The following is a 27,210-nucleotide window of genomic DNA, read 5'->3' as shown; positions in this document are numbered from 1 at the left end:
GTATTTTTTACAAATTCTATAGAAAAGTTTTTAAAAAATTATATTATCTATTTTAAATTTTTTTAATAATTAATTAATCATGTACTAATCTATTACTATGTTTTCCGCACCGAGTAAGTTAACTTATCACTCCCTACCGAACGTGGCCTAAGTTGGTTTGTTCTAAGTTGACTCAATCAATACATTCATCTTACTATTTGGCGAGCCCAAGAATTAAATATTTAGGCATCATTGTTTATGCTCAAGCTTATTGGTTTAAGCTTTTTAAGGTGATTTTTGTCTTATATGATTTATAAGCTAGTAACTTTAAAGTTTCAAAATTAACCCTAAGGTGGTACCTCTATTCCAACTAAGCTATAAAAACAGCTACTCAAACGTAGCTTTTGGCTAAACAATGCAAGAGTGATATATGATCTTTAAAAAATCATTGAAAAAGCTACTTATTTGTTCAGATCTATTTTTTTAAGTCAGCTTATAAGCTCCAATAAATAGGGTCTTGTATCAATATGTTTATTTTTCAAGCCATTACAATTGTTAAAATTATATTTAGCACACTGATCCATTGCCCATGTTATCGTCCACAGATTCAAAATCACTTACAAAACCACTATAGGAGGTTATTTCAAGAGAAAATACATTTTGTACCACTGACTTTAGAACAATTCCACAATTTACCACTGAGTTTGTACGGTTCTACAATATGGCATTGACTTTTCCTTAACTTTTATGATTTACCGTCATCGTACCGTCATCCTCCGCTAATACTATTTGTTTTTGTTATAATGACCAAAATACCCTAGATCGAAAACTTCCAAAATTTGGAGAAAAAATCTGAAATATCAAATTCTAACTTTTTTGGCCATAGTTTAGATGTTTTACAATATGAAATTTAATAATATTTGAAAAAATTGAAAGTTTTGTATTAGGGGTATTCGGTCGTTAACATAAAAATGAACTGTACTAATGGAGCCTAACTGGATGCAATGGTAATTTGTAGAAGTTAAGCAAAAGATGATGGTATATTATATAACTGAACAAAGTCGGTGGCAAAATATTGAACTCGAACAAAGCCAGTGGTATACAATAGATTCTCTCTTATTTCAGCCATATGAATACTTTAATGGATCAAGAATATATATCTGGTTTCATGCTTCAGCGGTAAGTAGGCCAATACAATATTTCACAGGGGGCTAAGTAGACTTTTTCCTTTATCTTATTATCTAGATTCTGTAATTACATATTCTCAATAGATCGATAGTGAGAATTTGGATTGTCTGAGAAGCTAGAGTATCTAGAAAAATTAGAGATGTCATATGACTTGAGATCATGACGTGTGTTAGTATTGGAAGTTTTCAAAGATTATTAGAGATAACCAAGTCCAATAGAATACTAAAGATAAAGAAAATACTAGAGAGATATGATAGAATATTTGCCCTGTACAATAAGTATCTAACTCCTATGTACACTATATATACACACACTATAGCTAGTGCAATATATAACAGATCATAGGATTTTTTCCTATTTAATATTTTTCACATGGTATCAGAGCTCTAGACCAACGTCATTGGATCTTTGATTGCCATAGCTTCTGTTCGTGCTATCCCGAGGAGGTGATTTCTTCATAGATCTCCCTAAAGTGTCGCATCGATTAGCTACAATAAATTATCCATAGATTAATGTTAGATCAATTTCTTTTTAGCCACCCTAAATCATTTATAAATTAGAATATATTTTTATCAATATTTAGCATTAGATTAGTTTCTTCTCACTATAAAACCCCCAAATCCTAATGCCATAAATAGAGAGGAGTGGTGACGATAGCGGTGAGCCTGATGAATAACAATGTGCATGTTGTTAAAGTCGATCAACCCACAAGCAAACATGCATGGATCAACTAACAAGCAATCCCTGCATCAAGCGGCCGATATCTTCATCAAGCCTCCACGTCCGCCAACAACATGCATTGAAGTAACATGATTTTACACCAGTGATCATCTACATCATGGGAACAACATGATGTCACTTTGTCCACAACGATGAACATACATCTTGTATTCTCTAACAGAATATATGCAAGACGATTCATTGATGACAGCATTGACCGCATCATCTATGATGGACAAATACTACATCAACTCACATCACTACAATGATGATCTCTTACACGGCATACAGAGCTCGACTAAAAATTGGTAACTTGACGTCAACAACGTTCTCTGACATCTGCAAGATGGCCCAGGGGTATCCTCTGATATATGCAAAGACGCTTTCAAGGACATCATCTGACATTCATGAGGTACCTTATCTATGATCACAACTCTGTCTCTAATTTTTCTTTTGCTTCAACTATATATGGTTACATCAACTATCATGTCTACAACGATCACAAATACCACATGGTTGGCTACCTCGATGGACACTAGAACAAAAGCATCCATGTCATTACTATCGTCCATGACACTCCCGCTATAATTATGAGAGGGAATAGAGCAGAGAGGAAGGGACGATATAAAAGGGGACAATCACCAAAATGGAGAACTATCCATCAGAGATGCAATTGATGATGGTGAAACAATGAAGAGAAGATAGTGGAAACACAAGATTCAAATCCAGTCACAATTATTGTTCGATTCGCTCATGTTACAACTGAGGAGAATATTAGATATAACCGAGTCAATAGAATACTACAGATAAAGATAAAATTCTAGAAACTACAATAGAATATTTGCCTTATACAACAAATATCTATATGTTATATATACACCCACGAGGATTAATAGAGTATACAAGGATACAAGGATGACCATAGAGAAAGAAATGCACAGGCGATTGGCCGAAGCTGAGGGAGGGGCTACGAGCGAGGTCGCCACAAGTGGTTTGAATTCCGCGGCATGGAACAGGTGTTTGGAACAGGTCCACTTTTCGTCCATGAACCATTATCGCAGTAGCACCGCTCTTTTATGGGAAAATAAAGTGATAATCTTGCATTAAGCAGCTTGAGAACACCATCCGTAACGTCGTTATAGAGTTTCAAGCTGGTATAGACATTCAGGCTCAAAGCTGTAGGATATGCAATTTTTTTCCGTGACTCATTCAGCAGTAATCCAGGCTCGCAAAAATTGCCTGAACTCTCCCAGGCAATCGCAATGGCCACGAACAGGTTCCACCAAGGAGTATCCAGCAATCCGGCAAGCTTCCCATTTGCTGCCTTGCTGATTCCATTCACCATGAACTAGTGATGCAATAATATCCAATAAAAAGCATCCATTAACTTGCCATGAACCAATCACGCAAGAAACAAGTGGTTCAACCTGAACTGATTGCTACTGTGTGGAATACAAAATACGTAGCAGCATATTTACAAAGTTCATCCGTATGATATACAGTTACAGTAGTTGCAAATATACTAGGAACACCTGCCTCATCATTGTGAAGACAGATAATTCAGCCAATGTAATACAAAATCTTTCTTACCAAGGCACAAGTTTTGCAATGCATGACGCAGATCTGTGTTTCTCTGGGAGCGTCTTCCACCATATCACGAAGGATGAGCAGCTCAGGAACACGTCCTTCCCTAAACTTCCAGACATGAACCATCCATGAGCATCACTCTCAAGCTTAGCTACTCTATCTCTCACATCCTCGAATGTTTTGCCGTTGGCAATCTCAGCCTGGAGTTCCTCAGCCATAGCCCAAAAGCAAGATTCAAGGCTAGAACCGAAGGAGATGTGCTGCAACTGCTCGTGCCACTCCTGGGTGTACTTGTACCGCCTCGGCCTCCCCTTGGAGAGGTAGGAGCCAGTGTCCTCGTTCTTAGAATGCCTGTAGTAGTTTGCAATGTCTAAGGGCTCAACCAACCGGCGGTACATGGTTCCTAGACTAACCCAATCTTGTCGGCCTTCGAAACCATCTGGCAGCTCACGCTTTCGCAACATTTCAACTATCTCATCCCAAAGCCCAGCTAGTTCCAACCTCCGAACGTTCGCATTGAAGTCGTGCACTTCACGCTGAAGTTTGAAGGAATCATAGTAGCTCACTTCATGGAGCTCACATGTCCTTTTGTACTCATTCAGGGACTTGAGGACTTCCCTAATTTTGGTGCAGCTTGCACCATCTAATTTTGCTTGGTTTGTCTCTCTTTGCTTCTCCCATTGCCCAGCTGCAGAAAGGCTCAGCATAGCTTCCTTGCTCTGCAACAAACAACTCATTTTAAAAATATACAATAGACAGACTTCAGTTTTATTGTTGAAAGGAAAACAATACTCAGTTTCTATGGTGTTATTGATGGTGATAGCTGAGGATTCTGATCACATGAACGTGGTCATTTATATAAATTTGAATTTGATGTGTCCATTGCCATTTAACCTAGAAAAAACATCATGCTCATGCAATTTGGTTATGTGATGAATGACACACCTGATGCTAAAAGAATATTAATGGTTTTCATAGTAAGATTGCATTTACGCATAACATTTCAGAAGGAAATTCAGATCTTTATAAATGCAACCTGTTGTTTTTATTGATGAAATGTAAGGGTGTTGCTTACCAGTTCAAGGCCTCCAACTGCTGTGCCACTCATCTGTCTACCAGGAATGGTTGATGAAACCAGTCCCAGGTAATCCACACAAACTATCTCTTGCATCATGATTTGCTTAATTGGTTCATACTGCCAGTGAGCATTTAAACTTCTCTCAGCAGCATCACGCAATTGCTGTTGGGGATCCAACTGAAGGCAGTAAAACAGCAGCTGCAATACAGCATCTGAATTTGTGACAACGGCCAGCTGTTCACTGCTTGTCAAGAAAAGATAAGTCCCACAGGGTCTATAAGGGGAGAGCTCAATGAAGGAAGTCAATGTTCCTAGGATTGAACTAGTGCATCCCATGAAAGAACAGGCCTCATAGCTCGCAATAGAAAGTGTGCTTCTCAATAAATTTTCATAGAACTGAGTTATGGTGGGTGTTACCCCAGAGGGTGAGAAGTTTGGAGTGTGAGGGGATAACCAATCAAGAACAGCTTGAATCCCTTCCGTGACTGATGAAAGGGGAGTGAGTGGTATGCGGGGGATGATGTCTACTGGCATGACAAAATGCAAAATACACTGTGACCAGCCCTCCCTTCGAACAGCATGGTTAAAGGTATGATCTCCAACAAGAGGAGCCCCAAAGGTTACACAAAATGGGTGTGCTTGATTAACACTGCCCCTTCTGGTGCAGGTCTCAAGAAACCATATGGCAGAAAGGGTAGCTATTGAACCCCCTGATGAATGTCCTGTGAATATAATACGCTTCTCCTCTGCCACAGCTCTAGATACCTGTAGTTCAAAACAAATATCACTTTTTTTCCTATCAGGTGAAATGAAATTTAAATAATAATACACCAAGTCAAGGTTATCATTCTTTTGATACAAAGATACTACAAAGGTAGTATGTTTTGAGATGGTGGTAGTAAGATAAGTTGTATGCCTACAACAAAGAAGAAATAATTTTGCATTACATTACCATTGATTGTTGAATTCAAAATGGTCACTTTATTTTCTTTTGGTCAAATAACACCAGTAGATCATTTGGATTCTTTTCATAGAGCACAAAGTGGCACTACAACCAAACTACTTTTTTAGTCTGATTAACAGCCAAGATGTAGGATGTAGCTACAAGCACTCCAGAACTGTTCTAACAATTGGCTCTTGTCTTGTACTTGTTTTAATTGACTCAAATCAAAATAGATTATTGACAAGAACTGTTCTTGAGTTGTTGTTTTTTCAGAAAACTGCATTGAAACCAAAAGAAACACTCCTTAGGACAGTAGGCATATATAGTAATATAGATCAGAATAGAAAGGAGGTTCCACATTTCTATCGTGCCTAACCACAATTCAAGAGAACCGTACTGGTCTCCAAACACTCCCATCCACACTGGATGAATTAAGCACAATCTAATCCAGAAATGTTCATGCAGCAGTATTATACACAACCTGTACCTGGTTAATTAGCCCAATAAAATTAAGGGATCGCTACAATTTGACTCAGCTGCAGCAACAGGCCAACAGCAGCCACTAAAAGTATCTGCTTGATCACTAAATCACACGGAATTTTTTTTAAAAAAAAATCTACATGCAGCTAGAGCCCCAAACATTGATACAAAAGGAATAATTGAAGCAAATTCCACTTAAAAAGTAAAACTAAAGCTTTTCACCCAAGGGGGAGTGAGGGGTCACCTCGGACTGGAGCGTGGAGCCGTCGAGGAGGCCGCGGAAGGCGGCGAGGAACGCGGCGTTGGCGCGCGCGGGGACGCCGCTCCCGACGCTGCGGAGCGACGGGAAGAGCGCCGGGTCGACCTCCGCGTCCCCGAACGGCGCGCGCCCTCCCGCCGCCGCCGCCGCCCAGCCGGCCGAGGCGGACCATGAGGGCGGGAACGCGAAGGCGGCGCAGGGGTAGGGGTGCGACGCGTGATGCACCTGGAACTGGAAGGAGGAGGACGATGAGGAGGAGGAGGAGGGTGAGGAGGAGGAGGAGGGAGCCGCGGGTGGGAAGGAGAGCGCGGCGCAGTGGGCGACGACCAGGCGGTCGTCGTCGGACAGCGCCGCCGCCGTCCCCGCCACCGCGGCGCCGCGGCGCGGGGAGCCCGCCGGCATCGGCGAGTGAACTGTCGCGCCCCCCCGGATGCAGCTGGCGGCTCGTGCAGTGCAGCTCGCGAGACCGAAGCAAAGTCGGCCACAAAGGGAGTAGCTTGGAGCCTTCGCGGTTCATGCGCCGTGTGTGGCACGGCGACAGCGACATTTTCTCCCACGCTGGTGCGTTAGGGCATCCACAACGTCCATAAAAACTACACTCCCTCCATGTTTAATTTTTTTCTGGTAATGCTGGATTACCGCCTCTATTTCCTAATAACTTCATTTTTTATTTTTCCGTGTCCAACCTTTGACCATTCATTTTATTTAAAAAATTTATAAAAAAAACTTTAAAAAATTAGTCAGGTATAAAGTACTATTTATATTTTATCATCTAGTAATAATAAAAATATTAATCGCAAAAAAATTTCATATAAGACGAATGGTCAAACGTTGGACACGGAAAAACGAAAAATGAGATTATTATGGGACGGAGGTAGTATTTATCTTATTTAAAAAAATTATAAAAATATCATTTATTTTGTTTGTGATTTACTTTATTATAAGAAAAACTTTTAAGCATGACTTGTCATTTCTTATATTTGTGCTAAATTTTTGAATAAGATGAATGGTCAAACGTTGTAACTAAAAAAGTCAAACATCTTACATTATGAAACGAAGGTATTACTGGGTAGTAAGGGGTCTGGTTATCCACTTCAATATTGTGGAGAAAGATAGTAGAAGATGTAGTAATATGATTTGGTAATAGCACTACTACCAGCTAACAAGCATTAAATAAATATTAAAAGTCCACCCTCTCAAGCATTAAAGAAATATTAAAAGTCCACCCTCTCTCATCCACTCTCTCTTCTTCACTAGTCATTGCTTTATACATGGGTCCATCTTAATACCTATACATTATGAGAAACAAAATAACTACTACTGCCTACCTGGTATTGTAGGCTTCACTCTTATTACCTACTTAGATAATATACATTGAGGATGCTCTTAGCGATACTAAGGGGACTTTTGGTAAAGCATTCTTAGTTCACTCTGTTTCATATTATTATTATTTTTTAATTTGTGTAAAGTTATCTGTTATATTTTTATATATTTTTATATGTGTCTAGATTCATTAACGCACATATAAATCTAGTTAAATTCAGAAAGTTTTATAACATGGAGCGGAGGAAATAGTTCATTTAAATTTGATCATCCATATTGCTATTTAGATAATTATCTAAAATATGTTAATTTTATATTAGTTATCATTTCAACATAACATCCATATTACGTCCTCTATATATATTTTATTAATTTTTTTTGCAATAACAACAATATCCTCCTCTTTAAGTTGTTATCCTTCTTTTCTCTTGTTGTTGATACATGGAGTAAGGAGAGAGGACATCCAAATATAGATTATCTTTTTCTAATATGGATGATACTCATTGTTTAGAGGATAGAATGACGTGTCGGTTGTACTATTATTTTTTCTCTCGTATACTTTATTTTCAAGATGATGATGAAATGGAGTACTTGCTATGAATTCTCTTATCAGCCATACTTTATGGTGGCTTGTTATATCTATGGTTAGATAAGTTTGCTAAGTGTAATTGTTTGGCTGTGATTGGTTCTCTTTAACTAGATTTCATATGTCAGTTACTAAAATAAAAAATATATATGATAGCATTTACTTAGACTTGCTATAGTGTGGCTAATTATTTGATAAATTTACATTGGACAAGTGTAGCCTTTTTTATTGATACATGGTGAAAGTATAGTTGATAATCAAATAACCCCTAACTCACTGAGATGGAGCGGATATAGCTATATGTGGTTGGAGCGGTAAAGTGTGGGCATTTTTATGCTAGTTTTTAAAGGACCAAAGCTAGAGCGAGAAATAGTCTTAAATGGTAAGACAAGAAAAAAGTGGAAAATATTAAATAGAGAAGGCTTGTAATTAGATAAGATGGGAGGTCACGTAGAGAAGTGGTTGTATTTTGAAATAATTTGACTCTTAAATGGGGGTATATTTTGAGAAGAGGTGGGGATGGTCGTGAATCAGCTCACGAATGATTCAAAATCGACTCTAATTCAACTTATTGAACTTAGTTAAAGTAGACCTTAGTCGTGGGCCAACCCATGTTTATCCTTAAGAAGCTTTTTATTTGCAATTAATTGGAGGACAAATGCACGACAAAGCATGTTACGGTTCGGTTATTTTCGTTTGATTATATACTAGTAGATGATAGATTATCTAAACTTTTGTGATAATATTTTTAAGTGTATAAATAAGTTAATTGTTATAAATTGCACTAAGAAACTTAATAATGTTTTTGCACATATTACCATGTCTAGAAGCTTATAAAATATACCTGCGATAATATGTAATCTTAATAATCTATAAGAGGAGGAAAAGAACGTGGAGGGGAGTACTTGTCATGTTATCATTTCGAGGTTTGAACAATATTCTGCTCCATATAACTTTAGGAGGTTATGGCGTATTTACAAATAAAAAATAATTTATACATATAACTTTTATATACATATTCTTAGTAATATAAAAGCAAAGCCTAAAAATAAACTACGATAAAGAAACCCCTAAAAGCAACTCTAAATTTAAAATTAATTTTTTAATTTTTGGCTTATAAGTATAAGCATAAGTAAAAAGATGATTGGCAATTTGAATAAAATTTTCTTTCCATTTTTTGTTAAATGGTCAAATTGATATGAAGATCCAATCATTTGTTATAGACCATGTGCACCAGCAGGTTATAACGATAATGTTCGTGACGAATGGTCAGTACCTGCAGCTTCAATTTAATAAGTTCTTCAAAAGTCTCCATCACACTTTCACAACCATCTTTTTCATTTTTCATTCTTATGCTTATAGGTCAAAATTTAAATTTTACATCTTAAATTTAGAGTTGATTTAGAATTGATGGTAGGTTTTCACCGAAGTTTATTTTTTAGCATTGCCTTTTAAGTCATTAAGAATACGTATATAAAATTTTAATTCACAAATTACTTTTTGTTTGCATATATCCTTAAAAAATACAATCAATCACCCCCTCTTAAGTAGGCCACGTTATTTTGAGCATATGCCTCACTAAAAATAAGAAATATGATGATTAAAATTTAGTTAATTAAGAATTAAATACCAAAAAATTGACAAAAAAATTATTTGATTTTAGAAATATTCCGTATAAAATTCTTTTTACAAAACATACCAGTTTGACAAACGTGCTTAGATATCGAGAGAGTAGCTTAGAACGGGACCACAGTACTACTACCTGCCAACTGATACCATATAGCATTAGAGAACAAAGGCAGCATCACATAGTACGAGCCGATACCAACCAAATTCATCAAAAGCACATGACCAGCAGGAAATTGATAAGTGCATTTATGCATGTATTCCACTGGAATTATTCTAGGATCGGTTTGGTTCCTCAAGCCGAAAACTTATCAGCAGCTAATTTTTCAGAAGATATCGTTTCAAAGTTCTGTGCTGCGAGCAATTTCTTAGCCAGGCATCTCCTTCATATTGGATGCCTAAGCCCAGAACAGCTCTGTAACAAGCAGAAGCAGATTGAGGGGACAACACCTTGCTTACCGTGTGAAAACTGCAATCTATCAAACATCTATATACATTATATTTACTTACATGATAATTTCAAACAACATCCTACTTCCAGTGTGGGAGCGCACTGTCAGCAACGGGCTGGTCTCTTGTATGTTGGTGGTAAAGACGGGCAGTTCTCGTTCATTTTGGCATAAGGCTCTATCGTGTTGTACTCTGGCAGCTCCATCCTGTACTCCCCCAGGATCTGGCAGAAGGGGAGCTTGTCAGCTTCTGTATTGCACCAGCTTGGGAGTCTGGCCTGGTTGTCTTCGAAAATCTTGAGCATATAAGCGTCACGTATCTGAGGCAAAAGTAGACAGTCAGATTGGTGTAGGGAATTACAGAACCTTGACATCAATCAACCCGAAGAATCATGGCAAGGAAAAGCATGCAAGCACGAAACTTCTGGACCTAGTTTTTACTCCTGAGGCTGGTCTAGAATTACAGAAAATATAGTTATGTGGTGTGTTATTAACTCAGTAGAATCTAGAGGGAATTACAGGATTTGAACAATATTATTATAGATTTTCAGAAAAGTAGTTTGTCTGTTATGGAACTGGAAGAAAGCAGTGTTTTCTTGCAACTTGGACAAGTAGCATCACTTGGATACTTACAGTGAACTCGGTCACCTGAATTGACTCTGCAAAAGGTGCAAATATTCCAGCCTCCTTGTACATTGCAAGAATAAAGGCAACACATGTGGTAGATTTACCATCACTGTAAACCCATTCATCTTGCTCAGGGATGGTGAGCAACTGATCAAAGGACATGCCACGTCTTTCAGTCTCAACAATGATGCCGTGAAGGTCCAAACCCTATATCCATATATAGAAAATATAGAGCACATGAAATTGATAGCTGAATATAGCTACGAAAAACAAACTGCAGCAGGACAAACTGAATAAACCATTGTTTATGCATCTTACACAAGCTTTGTTTGAGAAAAAGTCAAGCCAATTTATTTCAAATTTTCCTAAGACTAGGCAAACATCAGACAAGGTCAGAAACAATAGGCCAGGCCATTATTACATATGAATTTGAAGGCTAGCGCAATAGCTGTATGCAAGTATGTACAACCAGAACTGAACTGGAGTGTATAAAAAACAGCAAAACCATGGCATTAACAGATAATTAACCGTGTAACTTTCACTGTGATATCAGAACCCAAAAGATGGTAAAGAATTTTTTTCAGAAAATAACTGTTTGTTGGCTTTCATAAAGCTAATACAATTACACTCCACGAAGTTCTTTACAAACCTCAGTCCCAAGTCGTTTGTTAAGGGCTTCATTCCACATGTTTGCAGCATAAAGAGGTTGTAACCTGGTCCACATTGACATAACAGCCATCACCTGAAAACAACATACGATGAAATTTAGCAATGTACAGAAGGACCTTTTTACCTAGATTTATATTGAATAATTATGGGTGCATCAAGATGCTCCATCACTTAACTACCCCTATATAGTTAAGTGAGAACTTTGAGTGCGTTAGAGCACAATTAAAAAATTTCAAGATAAAATATGCATAAGTATGAAACTGAATATCAAAGACAAAAGATGGTATCTAGACCAAAGAGAATTACCAGGTTTGCATCAAGAGGAGGAGGATAATTGTCTCCAATTGTATCAATCCAGCTAAATATCATGTTATGATAGCCATAAGGCTTTCCAACCATGCTTCGGGCATAGTCCCATGCTGCGCTTTCATTGAATCTGGCCCTTACATCAGGGTGTAGTGGTAGAAGGGCTATCTGAGGATTTGATTCGTCCTTCAGTGCCATTGCCCACCATTCATCCCAAGGAACTATAGCAATAATTTCTTCCCCCTATTATTGTAACAGAGTACCATCAAGAAAAATACACAAGTGCTAATGTATGCACAGGAGTAAATGAACTTTACCCACCAACTGCAGATTGACTACTAAAATGTATTTCCCAGATAATAAGTTCAAACCTTTAGTTGGCCACAGGCCCAACACATATTTATACCAAAGGGATGATTTTAAAGAGGAAATGATATTAATTGCAAAGCAGAAGAAGTATGTTTGGTGATTGCTGAACATGGTATTAAGAAAGAGAATACCAAAAAAGAAGGGGAAAGCAATATGACCTGACAATATTCAGTGTTAACATATATCAAATGGAGACAATATCATGCAAACTTTCAAGATGCCTAACAGTTCAGAAAACTATCAAATACCTTTTCATTTTCAAAGCCTGATTCTGCAACCCAGACTTCACCCTTCTCATCTTTCAAGCAAACTGCAGTGTGCCCGGCAAATGCACCAGTCACCCATTTCTCTAGTGTCTCAAATGCACCCCAGCGTCCTCGTATCTTTGAAAGAGCCAAAAAATCACCAGAATGTATCTCCTCCTTCCTAATATTAGTAACCCAAGGCTGGGAACGTTTCTCAAATGAAGCTCCCATATGCTTCTCCAAAAAGGCCAAGTTAGAATGCTGACCCCAACGAGTATTTGAAAACAAAGGTAGGACATCAATCAGTGATAACAAAGTTCCAAGCATCCCTGATGGCATGAGAAAAACAGAGATGCCATGTTGCTTCACCTGACCATTAACATGAAATATTGGACCGTTAAGATTAAATATTAATTTGATGAGACAATGCATGGTAAAAACGGGGGAAAAAGAAACTCAAGGAATAGAACGCACATATTCCAGTTCTGCTTCTTCTTCCCATGATTTAATTTCCAATGTGTGTTCCCGAGCCGCAAAATAGTAATCCCATGTTATCCTATATGGTGTTGCAAACACATAGAGATCCATGCATGTCCAACTCTGAGCTGACGCAGTCTGCATAACAAGAGAAAACTAGATTTGTTAGGGCAAAACTCAAGATAACTCTAATCATAAAAAACCGCCAAGTGCCACTATTGAAAATTTGATATACACTTTGCATAGACCAGAAAAGATCATAACTTTTGCAAAAATCATTAGAAGTAACCGTGATATTACAATTCCACCTTTGTCTATGAATCAACTAACACGTACAACCATTGTTACACATTCTACCGAAGTTGATATTACAGTTGTATACAGCAAAATTCATAATTTACATCAACGAAACTACAATGAGAATATCATTCAAAAGCTTATACCTTTTTGTCCCCAACAAACAAAAGAGAAATAAACAGAAATATCAGAACAAAATTGTGTGTTCCAATACTTCCTTATCACACTAGCAATCAAGCATTCCCATCTAGATTCTAGACATAGAAGCACCATAAGAAAGTACAGGAGTTATAACACCAATGGGTTCCACACTTCCACTCATGATAACCAAGCTGCTGCAACGATACATGAAAAGCTATTACTCTATTAGCAATTCTGCCTAATTAAGGCTGAAGCATCCGTGATCGCAGATACCCCCCAATTCGTCAATAGGTCCCAGCACTCCCCACGTCTACACTGAGCCAAGTTGCAACCACACGCCCAGGCAATCCCGCCTAATTCCACCACATCCGGCGAAAACCGCCCGCGCGACACGATTTCAATCCTGAGGGAAGAGAAGAGCGGGGGGGGGGGGGGGGGGGGGGGGGGGGGGGGGGTGTAACCTTGAGGCGGAGCACGCCGCCGCCCAGCTCGGTCCCGTTGCGATCCCCGCCGGTGAGCTCGAGCGCGGCCTCGTTCTCGGCGAAGCAGGAGCCGCTCCATGCCGCGGCGGAGGGGGCCGCCCCGGGCGCCACGGCGGCGACGAAGGAGGGCAGCAGGTCGACGGCGCTGTGGAGCGTGTTCATCACGGGCCACGACACCTGCCGCGGCAGGATCGGGAGCACGTCCCCGGGGCTGATCGGCACGCTCATCATCAGCCCTCCCAACCCCGCCGCCGCCGCGCCCCGCGGCACCCCCGCGGCCAGCGAGAGGAGGAGGACAACGACGACGAGGAGGGCCGCCCCGCGCCCGCGGTGGTGGTCCGGCCGCCGCCTCCACGGCGCGGCGGCCATCGCGGCGGTCTGTCGCCGACGACCAGCGACCTCTCCCTCTCTCTCTCCCCGCCTTCCGATGCGAGGAGGAGGCGTGCTCGGTGGGGGAAGGTGGGGTGGCGTGGAGTCGTTGGGCCGCGTCCACGGCGAGAGCTTTCAAGGCGGGTTTGGAGGTTGTCGGAAGCTGTTGAGCAGTTCGCGAGGATTTCGGGTTGGATTTCTTTTTGGAGGATCCGAATCTTTGTGGCTTCCGGGTCCCACTGCGGTTGTGTTTTTTTAGTAGAAAAAAGATACAGCAGAAGATTATGGATCCCCTCGTTTCGCTTTTCGTTTGAATAAGCGAAAGCGTGTTTTTACAAATCAAAAATAATTTGTAGGTAAAACTTTTATATACGTGTTTATAGTGACTCAAAAGTGAAATGGGTAAAAGAAACCACGATGAAAAAACCCCAAAATCAAGTGCAAAATTAAGCTCCAAAATTTAAATTTTGGCTTATAAGCATTTTTACAACTGCGAAACGATGGGAATAACTACTACATCCTTTACATCCATTACATATCTAACATGTTTGACTTTTAACCATTTATCTTATTTAAAAATTTAGTATAACTACAAAAAATAAAAAGTATTGCTTAATGTTTTTTATAATAAAGTAAGTCATAAACAAAATAAATGGTATTTTCATAATTTTTTAAATAAGACAAATGATCAAATATTATAAACAAAAAAGTCAAACATCTTATGTTATGAAACAGCGGGAGTATTAAACATTAAAAATTATGAGATGATAAAACTTATACATAATTCTTTTACGAAAAATGTATTGTATTATTTCACTGTTAAAAACATGAGAATAAAGAAGTGCAAAAGAACACACGGTACAACCACCAAGTCGACCAGGACATGGGTTTGGGTGCTTTGGGATTTATCGGGTGGCCGGGTCTATTTTATTTTGTAGTTTTGCTTTTATTATTGTCTTTACTAGATGTTTTGTTCTTACATATGTTTTATTATATAGTATATAATTTTATTGTGTTATTTTTAAAATAGATTTTAACTTAAAAATTAGTGTCAACGTATATATTATTAAATAACTATGAAAGTTAAAAGAATCTTTCAGGATGGACAAATCTTAAAATTGATAAACTTGGTTGGCTGCTTGTAATAGCCAAACGTGAAGAAGTAAAAGCACGTAAAATTCTTGTATTTCCAGGTACTAGCCCCTAATTATGCTTCTCGTTAAAATTGCCTTCCTTGGAGTCTTTTTTTTTCATCCTCTAGTTGGTTTGAGTGCCCCCTATGCCTTTCATAGGGCATGTTTAGTAGGCTCTAACAATTTAAGTTCTTAAATATGGAGTAAACTCTAAATTTGTCCTACCCCTTTAATTTACTTTTTAAAATGCTCAAATCCACTCTACTCTATTTTTAATGTATCTCAACCGAACCTTAACCGTTCGGTTGAATTCTTAAAAAAATATGAATATGAGAGTTTTTTAGAACGAATATGAGGTGTAACCTACCAAACTTAAAGAGGGTGATCATATGACATTTCAGTGACTCGCCTTCGCTGTTGTCTCCCCTTACTCATCTTTTTCTTTGACTGCCACACTTATTGGGCCTGTTCATGTTCTCCCCCTTCCTCTTGGCAGCCTTCATGGCTACCAATAGATCTAGGGAGGTATGAACTTGGAAGAGGAAGGGAGAAGGATGGAAAGGAAGAGCACAGACACATGGAAACAGTGAAGAAGATTGGCCACCATGATTTCCAAGGCATGAGCATCAACACTAGCAATGTAGGAGGTTAATGTTAAGACTTGAGGGTTGTTTTGTTTGTTACTAATTTTAGCCATACCAAAATTTAGCGTTTTGGTTAAGTAACAAACCAAAGATTGACCTGTATAGCCCTCCATGCAAAAAATATATATATATTTTAAGAAAGTTTTTTCATTTGAGATGATATAAAAAGCTCGGTAATGCATCAAAGTATCAAACCAATCATATCCTTTTACCTCATTTTAATAGGCTACCAATGCAATACGATCGTTTCAAATAAGACCTCTTATATTTTTTGTTTTCATTTATATACAATTAAAGTACCAAAATAAACGTGGACTAGCTCAGATAAATAGTTTTTTATGGTGACAGTGGAACATACCCATCCATATTTCCTAACTTGGGATATATATACATGCGACATATCCCCTAAGAACATCCCCAATAGCTAATCTAAATTTGGTCATCCATATATTTATTTGGATGATTATCTAAAACATTTTCATCCTTCATATCCCTTTGTACTCTAGCAGATCATCTATATATGGCATCCTCTATATCTATTTAGAGAATTGAAGAGAACATCTAAATATAGAGTTTCTCTCCTAATATGGATGACATCCAAAAATAAATAATGAGAGAGATGAGCTGTTGGGATGCTCTTTTTAACACAATAAATTTGGTGCGTGGATCATAGATCGGTGGATGTATACATGCGTAAGTTAAGCATCTGTGTGTTGTTTTGTCAAAACAAATGGAGTTCTGGGTGCCAGATTATTAGTTCTTTTTACGCATGGTTTCCCGAACCGTCAAACATTATATATTTTTTTAAAGAACTTATATTAAAGTTCGTCGTCTCATCTTTATATTTTTTTATTTTATATTAGTTAATTTTATAATTTGCACTATTAAATAACTGTATAATCTTTCATTTTTCGTTATTTTCATTAACCAAAAGAGCCCAAGCTAGAATAAACAGTTCTAAGCTCTGGTCGAATCAGCTGTCATTACAATATAGTACTGTTTTGTTTTCTGTAAATTCCAGATAAAATTAATATACTGCTAAAAACGATTTTTTTAAAAAAAAACATCTAGCATTTCCCATGGGAAAATATGACACGGTCGAACAATTCCCTACAAGAGAGAGAGGAGCGCTGGCAGTCTGCAAATTTCCTTGATCTCTGACAAGGGTGTTTACTGTTTTGTCCATGTCCATCTCAGCGCTGAATGCATGATGAAACCCTGAATTAGTAGTACATCGAGAGAGGAAAAAAAAGGAGAAAAAAAGAGGGGAAAAAAAGGTTTCGCAGGATTCAGAATCTACTACTCCTGCTGCTGCTCAGTAAATCTAAAAATCTAGAAAAAAAAGAAGAAGAGGAGGAAGAAGAGAAGGGGATGAAACGAATGGCCGGAGCAGATGGCGTTGTTGTTGGGTTTACTCGGTGGCGCGGGGCCGCTTGCTCGCCTTGGCGGCGGCGGCAGCGGCGGCGGACGAGGGGGAGGTGCTGTTGTTGGCGCTGGCGGCGGCGGCGGTGACGGAGCGGGAGAAGGAGCCGGAGAGGTTGGCGTAGAGGTCGACGACGCGGGCGATGTTGGTGTTGAGCTCCCGGATGAGGGCGACGTTGCGGGTGAGGCCGTCGGCGTCGCGGGCCTCGTGGTTCTGGCTGATCTCCTGGATCAGCACGCGGTTCTGCTCCAGGATCCCCTGCACCTCGCCGAAGCTCCGCTGCAGCACCTGCACCACCTTCCCCCCTCCCCCTCCTCCCCTCGCCGTCCCCCCTACCCCGCCGCCGTTCGCCGCCGCCACCTCCTCCTCCTCCCCGCCGCCGCCGCCGCCGTTGCTGACGACGCTGTCCTCCTCCATCCCACGGATCGCTCGCGCCTGCGCCCTCCAAAGAAAGAAATTCGAATTCAGAACAGCGATTCCGCGTGGACAGATTGCTGGACCCGTCCGTCCCACACATCGCCAAATCAAAGAAGAATATCCCCCACGCGGGGGAGACGGAATGTACCTCGGAGGAGGGGCCAAAGATCTGCGGCTGCCGCTGCTGCTGCGTCTGTACGGGAGGTGAGAGAGAGAGGGGGGGGAGAGAGAGATTTTGATGGAGAAGTAGAGAGAGAAAGAGGCAGAGAGAGAGAGGGGGAGAGATTTGGGGGGGAGAGGAGATCGTGCGGGGGTTAGGGCAGGGGCGGAGGAGAAGGATGGAGACGGCGGGTGCGGCTGCCGTGAGCGCGGTCTCGAGATCCTTTCGTCGGCGTGGCGTGTGTGGGCTCTCTCTCTTTCTTTTTTTTTTTCCCCGAGGAAAGCGCTGATTTTTTTGTCACTGTTTTAGATTTTCTTTTTCACTCGTCAATTGTGATCGCTCGAATAGACAATAGAAGGTCCGTTCCTTCCGGACGAAAACCAAAGGATTTCGGGTCTTTTTGTTCTCATAAAGAAGTATTTTATCTGTTTTGTATTATAAGATTTTTGGTTTTATATAGAGTAACTCTATGAATTCCCTAAATTATGTTTCCTAAATCATGTGTTTTGGCAAGTTAGTAAATAATATGGCGAAGAAAATTTTGTTTTATCTCCAAGAGTTTGGGATATTCCACTTGTCAAAAGCAAAAATAGTCTTCAAAACCGTTGGTAGTTGACGTCGGCAGAGGTAGAGATCACATCCACCAATTCTTTCGGCGTCGGCGTCCTCCTCAAGTCGCCCAGCGTTGCGCCGCCCCCTCCCGTGAGGCGGAGGCGAGCCGCGCGAGCGCGTGGGCGATGGCGCATGCGACGACGAGGCTCGAGGCAGGGTGGCGCGGGGGGCGGCTCGGGGGCATGTCCGCAAGGTGCTAGGTGGCGGCGGTGAGGCGCGCGGGCCTGGGGCGCAGCGGGGAGCGCGACTTCGGGCGGCGGCGACGCAACAGGGGATGGCGAGGGGGCGGCGTTAGCAAAAAGAAAAGATCGCACGATGAATGTTCCAATTTTCTGGATGCCAAGAGAAATGCCGACTCTCGTATATGCGCGCAAACGAGAGTATATGGAAAATTGCTAAAATTTGGGAAGCCAAATGACACTCTATTGAAGACATTTTTTTTCAATTTGACAAAAAAAGATAACAAGTTGGGATGGGGAATTCTTAGAGTTGCTCTTAGATTTATTTATGTGCTAATAACTTTAGATACATATACAAAACATATAAAATTGATATATTAATGAATCTAAAAAAACTAGAAAGTCTTACAATATGGAACACGGAGAGTATGGAAAAATGGTTGAAAAGGTTACTATAGTTCCACAAGGTACGGTGGTTGTGCAGCTGATGATGGTGGGTGGGTCTAATGTGCGCGCCGCGCGATTGTTTTCACCTATGTACACGTGTATATATATATACATAGATTTAAGGCATGTGTTTAATCTTGCAAACTTTGTCGATTTGAGCTCGAGCCACAAATGAACCTATATTGTTTATTTAATGAACTAGTTGATTAAATATGTTATTTTAATATTCACATAATGAATTAGCAAACGTTGGCATCGTATAAATTAATTACTATCTCCGTTTCATATTGTAAAACTTTTTAGGCTTGTCTAAATTCATCAATTGATAAATGTATATAATTTATATATGTGTTTAGATTCATTAGCATATATATGAATCTAGGCAAGACTAGAAGTCTTGCATTGTGAAACGGAGGAAGTATTTTTTATCAAGAACATATCATTATAAACCGAGCTTGCACGAAAGATTGGAAGTTGCATAGGCTCGGGTTGAGTTGGCTTGTTGATAAACCCTAATTTCAACAAGAAGTCATAGACTATAAATTTGAATTTTTTATATGTACGGGCAAACTATATATGCATATACATTGAAATAGATTAATACAGGGGCTAGAATTGCTATGCTTTATTGAATTATCATTTGTTAAAAATCATGCGCCGTTCTATATGCCATCTGTTCCTGCTTCTCTACACAAGTGCTTTATATGCCATCCTATATAAGATATATTTTTATTACAATATTGTCATTACAAGAATATTAGACCTTTGCAATTGAACACGGCACATCTTAAAAAATGCTAGTATTGTCAATTTTATGTTTTTTTGGGTCAAACATTTCAATATGCTATGGAAGCAGTATCCAACATTTCAGAGGGATTATCCGGTAGTCAGGTTGCGACAATTAAGGCTTCTGAGCCCATGCAATCACACTTTCGGCCCGTCCGGCCCATTTAACCACCTCTCTCTCTCGTCTCTCTCTCCCCCACCTAACTCTCTTGTCTATCAGGACGCAGGCAGCAGCCCACGCGCAGGCGGCGAAGCAGGCGCCCCGCCCCGCGCGCGACGCCGCCTGCTGCCCTCGCCGCCGACGGACGCCTCCTCCCCGGCGCAGTCCACAGGAACGGCGGCCAGCCTCCAGGCATAAAAGCCTGCAACATCGTGCTCCCTCCCCTGCCGCCACCGCCCCCCGACCACAGGAGGTGAAGCGACAGGCGAGTGGGAGGAGAGATGTCGGGGGGAGTCGCCGCGGGGAAGAAGGTGACGGTCGCCGCCGTGCAGTTCGCCTGCACCGACGTCGAGGCCGAGAACGTCGCCGCCGCGGAGAGGTATGTGTGTTCTGTAGTCTATGATTTGACACCTCTTAGGGTAGCTTGCTCCCCGAGGAACCATGCGCTTAACTGTTTGGTATCATCGCGGATGCCTTGATTTGCTTTAGTTATGATTCTGAAAGCTGGGCAGCGATGAATGTTTTGGTGTTTGTTGCTGAATTCTGTGAGTCGAGTTGTTTTGTGCTCCGATTATTTTGTACTCCGCTACTGAATTTTAAGCAGGTCTCGCTAATTTTTTTGTACGTAACCTATTCAATTCAATTGAGTTCATTTTTAATCAAATGTCCATGCTGATAAAGAATTCAAAGCACAGGCTGAGGCATACTAGTAAGATAAAGAAAGTAGAGTAATGAACAAAAGAAGAAGAAAAGATACAACTACGATACGTTAATCCCTTCCTGGACCACACAAACTATTAAGATTGAGTGTGAATGTGAAGATATCTTTCTCTTCTACTTGGCCAAAAAGTTGTGCCCTTTATGCCAGTTAGTGTTTCTCTTGCTGCAGAAGATGTAGATGCTGCCATTCCTTTTACATTCAACTTTATTCTTTTCACAAGGAGATATCTGACAATGTTCTCCGCTTGTCCCTTTGTCCATTCTATATTATTGAGACACCTTTTATATTCTGATTGTGTTGTGTGCCATTGATTTTGTGTCACTGGTAAGAATAATGCCTTTTATTGCGTCACATCTACTGATATCATTAAATCTCTCTATTGATAGCTTACACTAGCCACAAATCTGAGTTCTGAACTTTTAGTTGTATCACCTCGTGATCTTTCGGCATGTCTTGACTTCTGACTACATGAAAACTGAACCTTGTTTTTTAGCATTATTTTGGATGAATTAGCTATCAGTGGTTAACTTTCTGTTTCCTTGGCAATTGGAACTTTGATGCTGAATTTATTTAGTGTCACTCATGGGAAAAATGATTTACTTTTCTATAATGAATGGTTTAGTAAGCTGCGATCTTTTTTCTTGATAAATGTGAAGAAAAATAAACTATAAATTATTCGATCGAATCATCTTCTTTTGCTTTTCTTTTTCTTATGTTATACTCCAGTACCTTGTGTTAGTGAATCTCAAACAAACCAGATATTTGCTGAGCAGATCCGCTTAAACTCATTCACGACTTTTTTAATTCATTTTGCAGGTTGATAAGAGAAGCTCATAAGAAAGGAGCAAACATTGTCCTCATTCAGGTATATTTATATGATAAATGAAATTTTAGTTTTGAAAATTAAAGAAGAAAGAACAAACAAGTTTGGATGAATACTCATATTTACAATCAATGCTTTAGGAATTGTTTGAGGGGCACTACTTCTGTCAAGCTCAAAGGCTGGATTTCTTTCAGCGTGCTAAGCCTTATAAAGGGAACCCAACTATAATCAGGTAGACTTTCTTGCTCATGCTTGATTCTTGTCAGGAGTCCATGAGTAATATTTTTGTTTTTGTTGTTATTACTATGCCTCATTTTTACTTGCTCCATAGGTTGCAGAAACTTGCAAAGGAGCTAGAAGTTGTAATACCTGTCAGCTTTTTTGAAGAGGCAAACAATGCTCATTACAATTCAGTAGCCATTATTGATGCGGATGGCACTGATCTTGGCCTGTACCGCAAATCACACATTCCAGATGGACCAGGTATTGCCTGTGAATGGTCTATGCCAGATCCACTATATGTTAGTCATCGACTATCTGATTTAAACAAGTTTATTTTCTTTTTGGCAAGGTTATCAAGAGAAATTTTATTTCAATCCTGGCGATACCGGCTTCAAGGTAAACATGTTTTATTTTTATTTTAATGGGCTCTCACTTGTTATTAGTAAAAAGTTGTTTATTGTAAATGTGTAATCGGTGCTATGCAGGCTTTCAAAACGAAGTATGCCACAGTTGGTGTTGGTAAGTTATTTGTGTGTTGTTCTGTGATACTAATGTTTGGTTTTCGAACATGAGCACTATAATTAATTTTACATTACCTGACTATCCGTTGTTGATAAACCATTGTCCTGTTAGGAATTTGTTGGGATCAATGGTTCCCAGAGTGTGCGAGGGCTATGGTGCTTCAGGGGGCTGAAATTTTGTTCTATCCAACTGCAATTGGTTCTGAGCCCCAGGATAATAACCTGGACTCCCGAGAACACTGGAAGCGTGTGATGCAAGGGCATGCTGGTGCTAACTTGGTACTGCTATTTGTTTTGTTATACCATATACTTATTTTATTTGTGATTCCTCAGTATTTTTCTGATCATCCTGGGTCCACATCAACCATACAGGTTCCGCTTGTTGCTTCTAATCGGATAGGAAGGGAAACAGTTGAGACCGAGCATGGCAAAAGCACCATAACATTCTATGGGAATTCATTCATAGCTGGTAATTCGACATCTGGATGTCTTTTACTGCTGGAGATGTAGCAACTAAACTCATGTACGCGGTTGTGCAGGACCAACTGGGGAAATTGTGAAGCTTGCAAATGACAAAGATGAAGAAGTGTTGGTGGCAGAGTTCGACTTGGAAGAAATAAAATCTACCAGGCATGGTTGGGGGATCTTTAGGGATAGGCGTCCCGATCTATATAAAGTGCTCCTGACATTGGATGGCGAGAAATCATGAGAAGGTCCATTTTTGTGGAGTCATCTGTCCTTGAAAGGTACATGAGCTCCACAACGTTGGGAAGATACACGGCTGCCAGTGCATCAATCATGGTAGATCTCCCTTCTTCCCTTCTCGATCAGGAATACTTTGCCTATGTACACGGCTTCTTTTATTTGCGGTTTAGTGATTTCTCGCAAATTTCCAATTCCACAATAAAATGTAACGTTGGTTGTCGTTCTGTCAAACAAATGAGAATATAACAGGTATTAAAAACATTCTCTTTTACAAACGGCGTTTCTTGAAACATTTGGACTTGAAAGAGTTTCTATAAGCACTTGTTGTGTGCTACTGCTAGATTTTTTTTTTATTATTATTGGATTCAAGAAGAGGGTTATAATTAAAAGAATTGGGATCTTTTATTTCAGAATAGCAAGCATAGCCCGTGATGGCTTTGTTGTGAACTCTGGCATGTGAATGAATCCTTAACAGGTCGTCTCTAGTGTGATGTTCAGCTGTGCTTAGTGACATGCCTACTAGGAGATCATTGCCACTCTGTACTTGGCCGTTTCATTTTAGCTTTGCTGATTCCTGTAGCAAGCAATAAACCACCAAAGTGCACAGGAGAATTCTCGAGTAAAATGAAGCAGAATAGGTGATAATTGTGTTGCATCGACGGGTAATGCCACAGTAAACAAAAATTTCGCCATATTTGCATTGACGGGTACGCCTGGAAGCTGGAGTAGCTCGGTGACGACGATCCTGATTCCTGACCTCTCCGTTGCGCCTGCCTGCAGTGTGCCGTCCCCGCGGCCGCGGGGCGCCCGGAGAAGCCTTCTCTGGCCTCATCTTTTTTATCTTTTTATGTTTTTAATAAGCAGCAAAGCGGTTTATTAACGGTTAAAAAATAATTTATAGGTAAAATTTTTATATATGTTTCCTTTAAAATTTATGGGGCATTTAACTTTTTGTTACTCTTAGAAATGGTGTTAACATATTTGCTACTGAGCTCACATGTCATAGACAGCAGGTGAAAATATGTCAGGTGTCATTTCTAAAAGTGATAAAAAGTTAATTATTACGAAATTTATAAGTAAAGATTGAAAAATAAAATACTATAAAAAACCTCAAGATAAATTTCAAATTTAAATTTTAAACCTTAATTTATACTAAAGTATAAGTATAAGTGAAAATGCGAACAACAATTGGTGAGGCTTAATGCTAGCTTTTTTGGATTCTCAGAACCGTATATTCTCGCTGGAGAGGCCGTTCTTAAGACTGTGGAATCGAATGCGTGATATTACAAATTTACAATACGTCGACCATTTGTTTTACCGTTGGATACGGAATTGTGGATGTTGGAGATCAGCAGCTAACAACTTATTAACATTGGATAATTATCTATTTGATAGCGGTCACAACTTCACAAGCCCATAAACAACCCAGTCAATAAATTAAATTAACATTAATATCCTTAATAAATAATAATAATCTAGCTTGCTCTCGTCTCATATCTCTGTTCCCTCTTCATTCCCAATCCTATCTCTACGTAGCGTCCCATGTCACCATGGTCACTCACACGTGTGACAAAGTAAGTCATACTGCTCTCCATCAAGATGAAACCGCAATTGGTGACATCTCCAACCCCTCCCCCCTCCCCCACACACAATGCAGATCAGTGAGGCGACGCGCTTCATGCTCCTATATCTCGACGACGGCACGGCTGAACCCTTCTAGCTTCAATCACTCGACAACTGTCGCCACGATCCGATAAGGTGATACCCGCTGGCAGTAGTCTACGGGACTCCATCGACAACGGCTACAACTCCCTAACTATTACAATGGCAATGGCTCAGTGCACACTAATATTGTCTTTGAATTATAGTGATTACGTATATGTGTGATATTTGACTATTATAATCAAAGTTCTAAGCTGAGTCCACGCTGACTCGCGTCACTTTTTATATTTGAAACAATTTGCTCGACATCCGGATGCTATCCCCATATGCTTTAAATTATGGACAATTGCATAACTGGCCCTACTTTAGAGCTCAATTGCAGATTTAGCCTTGTTTTTTCTACTTTACAAATTTAGCCCCATTTTTTAAAATTGAAGCTCCCGTTCGGCTGCACTTCATTAAGTTAGGTTAATGGTGTTAAAGTGAGAAAAAAGTAGACATCTTTACTCTTGTCAATTTGACCATGTTTTGTTAGTATTATTTGTATATTTGATTCTGTTTTTGCACATATGCATACTGTGAGAAATATTTGTAATATTTAACTTGTTTTTAACATATTTGAGTCGGTTTTGATTGATATTTGACTGAAGTTTGATAAATTTGTAATATTTAACTTGTTTTTAACAGATTTGAGTCAGTTTTGATTGATATTTGACTGAAGTTTGATACATTTGAATAAAATTTAAAATACATTCAATTAAAATTTAAATAAATTCAAAAAAATTGGGGTAAACAAAATTGATAGTTTTGTCTGTTTTTTTACAAAATTCTGTGGCATAACTGCTGAGCACTTGAACTTGTCTGCACAATCATTCTGGCACCAATATTGCTGCGGTTACTATTGCTATTGTTCCATCTCTGGCTCATAGAATGGTGCGTTCCAACGTTGCTTGGTAATTGAGAGCTTGGCACAGAATTCCAATCAAACGTTAGATTGTCTGCAACCCTTTCATCCAATTTCTGTTTAAAATCGTTTCCGCCTCCAAAATTCAAGTACATTTGTTCCGTATCTGGAGGTAAAAGCATTGTGCCACCAAAAGAGCTATCACCTTCTTTTGTTTCTCTTGCTACCATAAGGTCATTCCAAGAACGAGCAGGTGCGCATGCTGAAGACGTACCACCCAATTTGGTTGGACAACTATTGTTAAATGAACCATGAATTAGCAACCCACTGGCAGAAAATCCAGATAAAGGAACAGTACTCTGCTGGGATACATGAGAATCAAGCAGACTAGATGAAACTCCAACAGAACGTTCAAGATGTTCTAAACTTACATAGGAAGTTCGAACTGACGACTGGCTGCCAATTTTGGCTTGCGTGCACTCCACAAGTTCTTGAGGCAACAAAGAACTGCCTGTGACACTTCGGAGTGTGCTAGACATCCCATTAGCTAGGACATTCCCAGAAAGGATGGTGGACAGATCACCGGTTTCTTCGTGGATCCACTTTTGCTGCATCTGTTTTGCAGCAATCCCCGCGCCTGCCCGCCGGACGCCGCGCGCACTAGCCGACGCCACGCGCCTGCCCGCCACCCGGCCGCCGCAGCGCGCCTGCCCGTCGCCCCGCGCCTCGCCGCCTCCGCCCCAAGCCTGGCCGATGCCGCCGTGCCTAGCCCGCTCGCCGCAGCCAGCCGCCGGAGCGCCACCGCCTGCCGCCGGACCGCCGCCCCCCGTCGGCTCGGTTCCAACCGGGGTGGGGTGGGGAATCTGCAGATAGGGTTAGAGTGTGGAGAGGGGCATTGTTGTCATTACGTGTTTTTTTTTATTTACACTACTCACCTAGGGCTAAACGGGAACTTCATTAAAAAAACAAATCCGTAAAGTGGAATAAATAGAACTAAATCTGCAATTAGACTCTAAAGTAGAATCAGTTATGTAATTGTGCCTTTAAATTAACATAAAAGATAAAATATATGATAGTGTGCACGAAGTCTTAGTCTGCTTATTTCCATTAATAAATTTTAGATTTTCATAGATGCACTCATACGTTTAACAAAAAATTTCACTTTGCATAAGTTATCATTTGTTTATATCCTCATAAAACTATCGTAAAAGCTAGATAATTCTTGGGTTCTTAGTGGGTGTTTAGATTGGGGTAAACTTTTTAGCCCCATGTCATATCGGATGTTTAGACACTTATTATAAATATTAAACGTAGACTAATTATAAAATTAATTACAGAAATGAGAGATAATTTGTGTGATAATTTTTTAAGCCTAATTAATCTATAATTAGAGCATGTTTACCGTAGCATCACATAGGCTAATCATAGATTAATTAGGCTTAATAGATTTGTCTCGCGAATTAGTCCAAGATTATAGATGGGTTTCATAAA

General features: G+C 39.9%; 4 protein-coding genes across 4 annotated transcripts; 1 reads left to right on the top strand and 3 right to left on the bottom strand.

Moving 5' to 3' along the window:
- Positions 1–3,275: 3,275 nt before the first annotated feature.
- Positions 3,276–6,721, bottom strand: LOC102706035 (protein EDS1L-like). Its single transcript, XM_006660537.2, has 3 exons — positions 6,220–6,721; positions 4,550–5,317; positions 3,276–4,193 (listed from the first exon to the last, which is right to left on the bottom strand). The coding sequence occupies exons 1-3, from the start codon at positions 6,634–6,636 to the stop codon at positions 3,474–3,476; spliced, it is 1,905 nt and encodes a 634-aa protein (XP_006660600.2). The 5' UTR covers positions 6,637–6,721; the 3' UTR covers positions 3,276–3,473.
- A 3,270-nt stretch (positions 6,722–9,991) lies between these two features.
- On the bottom strand, positions 9,992–14,300 carry LOC102705746. The gene is made up of 7 exons (XM_040527487.1): positions 13,811–14,300; positions 12,909–13,049; positions 12,438–12,803; positions 11,821–12,063; positions 11,495–11,587; positions 10,852–11,052; positions 9,992–10,538 (listed from the first exon to the last, which is right to left on the bottom strand). The coding sequence occupies exons 1-7, from the start codon at positions 14,198–14,200 to the stop codon at positions 10,326–10,328; spliced, it is 1,647 nt and encodes a 548-aa protein (XP_040383421.1). The 5' UTR covers positions 14,201–14,300; the 3' UTR covers positions 9,992–10,325.
- A 2,597-nt stretch (positions 14,301–16,897) lies between these two features.
- On the bottom strand, positions 16,898–18,063 carry LOC102715694 (protein ELF4-LIKE 4-like). Its single transcript, XM_040527744.1, has 2 exons — positions 17,966–18,063; positions 16,898–17,835 (listed from the first exon to the last, which is right to left on the bottom strand). Exon 2 carries the CDS (start codon positions 17,815–17,817, stop codon positions 17,389–17,391), a length of 429 nt encoding a protein of 142 aa, XP_040383678.1. The 5' UTR covers positions 17,818–17,835; positions 17,966–18,063; the 3' UTR covers positions 16,898–17,388.
- A 2,162-nt stretch (positions 18,064–20,225) lies between these two features.
- LOC102705461 (N-carbamoylputrescine amidase) lies at positions 20,226–23,540 on the top strand. The gene is made up of 9 exons (XM_006660535.3): positions 20,226–20,540; positions 21,699–21,747; positions 21,846–21,937; positions 22,037–22,188; positions 22,277–22,323; positions 22,413–22,446; positions 22,561–22,727; positions 22,821–22,917; positions 22,988–23,540. The coding sequence occupies exons 1-9, from the start codon at positions 20,443–20,445 to the stop codon at positions 23,155–23,157; spliced, it is 906 nt and encodes a 301-aa protein (XP_006660598.1). The 5' UTR covers positions 20,226–20,442; the 3' UTR covers positions 23,158–23,540.
- Positions 23,541–27,210: the final 3,670 nt, after the last annotated feature.

This window comes from Oryza brachyantha, chromosome 9, assembly GCF_000231095.2.
Source record: "Oryza brachyantha chromosome 9, ObraRS2, whole genome shotgun sequence".
NCBI classification, from domain to species: domain Eukaryota; kingdom Viridiplantae; phylum Streptophyta; class Magnoliopsida; order Poales; family Poaceae; genus Oryza; species Oryza brachyantha.
This window is presented reverse-complemented; position numbering and strand designations above follow the sequence as displayed.

Bases quoted from the DNA above. Each gene is read 5' to 3' on its own strand.
- LOC102706035 (XM_006660537.2), bottom strand. From the start codon at position 6,636: ATGCCGGCGGGCTCCCCGCGCCGCGGCGCCGCGGTGGCGGGGACGGCG. The intron at 5,318-6,219 runs GTGACCCCTCAC...TTTGAACTACAG, and splicing joins GCTCCACGCTCCAGTCCGAG to GTATCTAGAGCTGTGGCAGA. The intron at 4,194-4,549 runs GTAAGCAACACC...TGTTTGTTGCAG, and splicing joins CAGTTGGAGGCCTTGAACTG to AGCAAGGAAGCTATGCTGAG.
- LOC102705746 (XM_040527487.1), bottom strand. From the start codon at position 14,200: ATGGCCGCCGCGCCGTGGAGGCGGCGGCCGGACCACCACCGCGGGCGC. The intron at 12,804-12,908 runs GTGCGTTCTATT...GTTAATGGTCAG, and splicing joins AAGAAGCAGAACTGGAATAT to GTGAAGCAACATGGCATCTC. The intron at 11,588-11,820 runs GTAATTCTCTTT...TGTTGTTTTCAG, and splicing joins CTCCTCTTGATGCAAACCTG to GTGATGGCTGTTATGTCAAT.
- LOC102715694 (XM_040527744.1), bottom strand. From the start codon at position 17,817: ATGGAGGAGGACAGCGTCGTCAGCAACGGCGGCGGCGGCGGCGGGGAG.
- LOC102705461 (XM_006660535.3), top strand. From the start codon at position 20,443: ATGTCGGGGGGAGTCGCCGCGGGGAAGAAGGTGACGGTCGCCGCCGTG. The intron at 21,938-22,036 runs GTAGACTTTCTT...CTTGCTCCATAG, and splicing joins GGGAACCCAACTATAATCAG to GTTGCAGAAACTTGCAAAGG. The intron at 22,447-22,560 runs GTAAGTTATTTG...TTGTCCTGTTAG, and splicing joins GTATGCCACAGTTGGTGTTG to GAATTTGTTGGGATCAATGG.